The sequence below is a fragment of the Antrostomus carolinensis genome, unplaced genomic scaffold (genome assembly GCF_000700745.2).
Source record: "Antrostomus carolinensis isolate BGI_N321 unplaced genomic scaffold, ASM70074v2 scaffold15525, whole genome shotgun sequence".
Taxonomy (NCBI): domain Eukaryota; kingdom Metazoa; phylum Chordata; class Aves; order Caprimulgiformes; family Caprimulgidae; genus Antrostomus; species Antrostomus carolinensis.
The window spans coordinates 1-4,447 of record NW_010318546.1 but is presented as its reverse complement, the minus strand read 5'-3'; the positions used below and the strand labels follow the sequence as shown (position 1 = coordinate 4,447).

General features: G+C 42.5%; 1 protein-coding gene across 1 annotated transcript in view; it reads left to right on the top strand.

Moving 5' to 3' along the window:
* The window catches only part of ARHGEF39 (Rho guanine nucleotide exchange factor 39), a gene marked incomplete at its 3' end in the record, with an annotated part of 8,978 nt that extends 4,758 nt beyond the window's left edge, over positions 1 to 4,220 (top strand). Inside the window, exons 6-7 of the mRNA XM_010168944.1 lie at positions 144 to 272; positions 3,937 to 4,220. Of these exons, the coding sequence (XP_010167246.1) occupies positions 144 to 272; positions 3,937 to 4,220 (413 nt within the window). The remainder of the gene's footprint in view (positions 1 to 143; positions 273 to 3,936) is intronic.
* Between the last annotated feature and the right edge of the window lie 227 nt (positions 4,221 to 4,447).

The window sequence follows — 4,447 nt, the reverse complement described above, 5'->3', positions numbered from 1 at the left end:
TGAAATTACTAAATAAATCTGTTGTTGATACTTGGCTTAAAACATTTGCTTCTTAATTTCATCTTATCTTTTCACAGCAAGGTAGATAAGGCATCATACTTACTCATTTGTGCTAACCTCGGAATATACTGGTATAATTTCAGAGGCTGTGAAGTCTGTTTCTGAGGTATCTCAGTGGGTCCAAGACATAATTCGTAAGAGAGAGAACTCATTGCAGCTACTTCGGGTTCAGAAACTGCTCAAGGGACAGAAGACCCAGGTTTTGACTCCAGGTAGGTCTTACTGACAGCTCTGATTTTCTTCTACCAAGATGAGATAACTGGAGATATGCTCACCCTCAGCTCATATTAACCAGTTTTGCCCTTCTGCCCAAATTTCATAGATAGGTGGTGAAGGAATATAACTACTAATTCAAGCATTTTTTATTTTTTTTTAAATTAAGAATTTTTGAGTAAGGATAAGCAGCAGCTTATCCAGCATCCTATCCTGACATTCAGATAGGATGAGTTGATGACATGTAGTTGGAAAGTTAGTAACAGGAACCTGGGGAGGTCAGGAGTGTAAGTCCTGGGTGAGAATGAAAGATAGTTTTTTTTATGTAGTGGTGTTGCCCTACACCATAGATTTCTGAGTGTCCAGGGCCCAAGGACAGTCTTGGTTTTTACCTTAAGCTATAACCTTCACAGACCTCTGCTCATACCCTTCACATGAAGAATCTTTTTATTCGCATGGTTAAACTGTGACAGAAATCAGAGTATTTGTGTCGATAGCTGAGGTGTATAAAGTCACAGTCACTGCTGTGTAAGATCATCTAATTCGATAACAGGTTTCTTTATGACCTCTTGTGTGACTGGGTGCTCCCCACACCCAGAGCACACTCCAAGCCATGTATAGAATATTGTGAGAAATGTGGACAGTCTGGGAAGTTATAAATGGTCACTTGGGGCTTCACCTGTGCCCTCACTAAACACTGCTATTGCAGAGGTCATCTAGAAACAGTGCTGCAGCTGTTAAAGTGTTAAAAGTCACTGTGTGTAAAGGTCTCTAAGGCATACCTCCAGGTACTTGTGAATGTGGCTGTAATTAATACATATGGGGTTGTGGGTGAAAAAAACCCATCCCCCAGTAGGATAGGAAGAGAATTGGAAGGGTAAAAGTAAAAACTTGTGGGTTTGCTTAAAAACAGCTTAACAGGTAAAGCAAAAGCAGTATGCACAAGCAAAGCAACACAAGAAATTCACTGCTTCCCATTGGCAGGCAGGCGTTCAGCCATCTCCAGGAAAGCAGGGCTCCATCACGTGTAATGGGTACTTGGGAACACAAACACCATCACTCCTAATGTCCCCCCTTTCCTCCTTCTTCCCTCAACTTTGTATGCTTAGCATGGAATGGAATGGAATATCCCTTTGGTCAGTTGTCATTAGCTGTCCCTGCTCTGTCCCCTCCCAACTTCTTGTGCACCCCCAGCCTACTTGCTGTGGTGTGGTGTGAGAAGCAGAAAAGACCTTGATGCTGAGCAGTGCTTACACAGCAGTAACTAAAATATCCTTCTATTGTCAATGCTGTTTTCAGCACAAATCCAAAACATAGCCCCATACCTGCTACTGTGAAGAAAATTAAGCCACACCAGCTGTCCTGGTTTTCGCTAGGATAGGGTTAATTTTCTTCTTAGTAGCTAGAAAGCACTGTGTTTTGGTTTCAGTGAGGATTGTTATGAGAAGAAATGTTGATAATTACCAGGACACTGTGCTTGGTGTCCTATCACACCAGCACAGGTAGAAAAAGAGGTTATTTATCGGGGGTTATAATTCTTGAAGATGCTCAGTCAATGAGCAGACTAATTTACAGTTCTCTTTCCCATTATTCTCAGAATCCCTTTGGTGATGGTAGCTGAAAGGGAGCTAACACAGGTGTCCTCTGCTTATACTGCGCATGAGTGAGGGTGCCTGGGCACACTGGAGTAGTGCATAAGAGAAAAGGTAAATCAGTTATCCTGAATGACAGAAATAATAAGATAACTCCATAACAAAAAAAAAACAACCCCAAAACCCCAACAAAACCAACCCCAAAACTGTACAGCTAGACCAGAGATTACCATCATTTGAAAGCGCAGGGTCCGCTTTTTTTTTGTTTGTTTCCGAATATTCTGAGCTGTGTAGTAGGACAAGTATTGAGGGTCCACAGACACCTTTCAGTTAGCTAGGACAGAGAATTGTGATGGTTGTATTTTCAGTTAGCTGAAGTAAAACAGGTACTATTGAATGTGAGAAGCAGGAAAGTAAGAGGCAGTTGGGGCTTACTAATTTTGGGCTAGCTTTTCAGAAATAAGTTAGCTTTTGCAGAACTGTTAAGATTGTGTCCTGTTACTAGGAGAGAAGAGGTGAGAAAATAATGCTATAGATTCAGAGACAAGGGGCAGCTTTGGAATTGGGTATCTCACATATGGCAGTGTCTCTGAGATGTACTGCCCCCCATGGAAAGAGACCCTGCTTTCCTTGTGGCCTTTTATATACAGGGCAAACACTACCTCAGCCAGAACTGCCTCCGTAACGCAGCACACTGTTGTGTCATCCCTGGCTTCCCTAGGGATACTTCCTTGCCCTCCTTCCATTTGCCCCTGGGAATCCTGAACACAGATCTATATCTCAAGACTCACAGTGCAGTCCAGCTCAGACCGTATGCCCAGGAGTCTGATCACAGCATAGCCTGAGGGAACAGTTCCCAGTCCAACCCCATGCATGCTGCTCACACCTTCCTTCCCTTTGTTTTTTTAAACTTGGACTCTGCTGTTCTTCACCCTTCTCTTTCTCAGTTTCTTATTCAGATAAGAGGAGTGGTTCCTCTGGATTAAGCTGAGCAGGAATTCACTTGTCTCTGTTTTGTCACTGTAGCATACTAAGTAAGATACAACCCAGAAGTAAAACAAAACTTTTTTGTTTTCTAAAAGGTACTTACTGCCTCAAGACAGAAGCTAAGACATGAAAAACAGTGGCTGAAATTCTCTGGCAGATGTTTCTCAGACCAGGCCAGATAGCAATACCTTGTTATGGCTTTAAATTTTTATAAATACTCTTACTGGCAGCTGTCTTCATAATTCCTGTGAGTCGATGGCTGTCTTGTACAATAATCCTTCTCGCAGAGGCACTGCTCTAATTATTCCACTTTGTGTAGATGACATTTTTTTTTTTATTGCTGCTTAGGTTTATAAAATTACTTTGATTTTTTTTTTTTCCTTGCTGATTTCTCTGCCTTTTGTTTTATTGCAATTGACTTCGTGTGCAGATGACACTGGACCCTATTCTCTAAGAGAAGTTTAAGGTTGTCTATTCAGACCTTCCTTTTAATATGTTGGGTTTTTATCTCCTTTGCTGTCTTCTCATTAGAACAGTGACCTGCATTCTGTAATCTGTTAACTACTGAAGGCCAGTATAGAGATGACCTGTGAAACTTTTTTTAGTTGGCATGCACATGCAAACAAAACAAGGGAAAAATAATTGTTGAAAGCTAACTTGTTTCACTACTAATGACAAGCAATTGGGCAACACAATTTAAGACAGTTAATGGTATGTTTTCTGAAGGCTTATGTTAATTTAAAGGTACACATACCACTTTCAAACCATGGTTTTGTTCTGGTCTCTGTCAACATACTTGCATATCATATATTCTCTTGATTAACATAGTATATTTATAACAACTTCTGTCTGCTCCTCATATACTAAAAGTTTTGGGCTGATTACTGCTTCTCCATGTGTGCTGTTGGTGCTGGTGAGCTGGCCACAGTTGATACTTGGTGCCTTCTAGTGGCTGGAATTGATGTAGAACCTGGTAACCAACAAGGCGAGCTCACTGTATTCCTCTGTGTCATTACATCCTTTTTTTTTTCCACCCCCAACAATGATGATCTGACAACTGTCCTTATTTCCCTTGCATGCCTAGGTCGCTGGTATATCCGAGAAGGTTGGCTTTTCGTGGTGCCTTCGAAGGGAGAAGAGCTGAAGCGCAGGATGTTCTTCCTTTTTTCTGATATCTTTATTGAAACAAAGCCCTGCCACCCACTGCACCTGATGAACTCGAACAAATTGGCGTGCCAGGCTGTCTACCCGCTTCACCAGTGCGTAGTGGATAAAGTGTTTGGCCACACGCAGGGCCAGGGAGGGCTCCTCAGTGTAAGTCTTCCCGCTTCCGCCTGGCAGAAGCATCAGTGGGCTCAAACTTGCAGAGTGGGTCTCTGGCTGTCTTGGTAGCAGCAGGATTGAGATGATGAGTGGTGACAACAGTAAATGCAATTAACTAGTTTGGGATAGGGCAGCCCTTCTCTTCTTGGGTGATGTAGGTCCTTTTCCCTCCTGACCACTCTGGGGTACAGGCTGCTGGTTGCTTCACTTAGTTCAGGTGAGGCGGGTCTGGTAAGACTCTGACATTCGACACGGTCTCGCACAGCATCCTT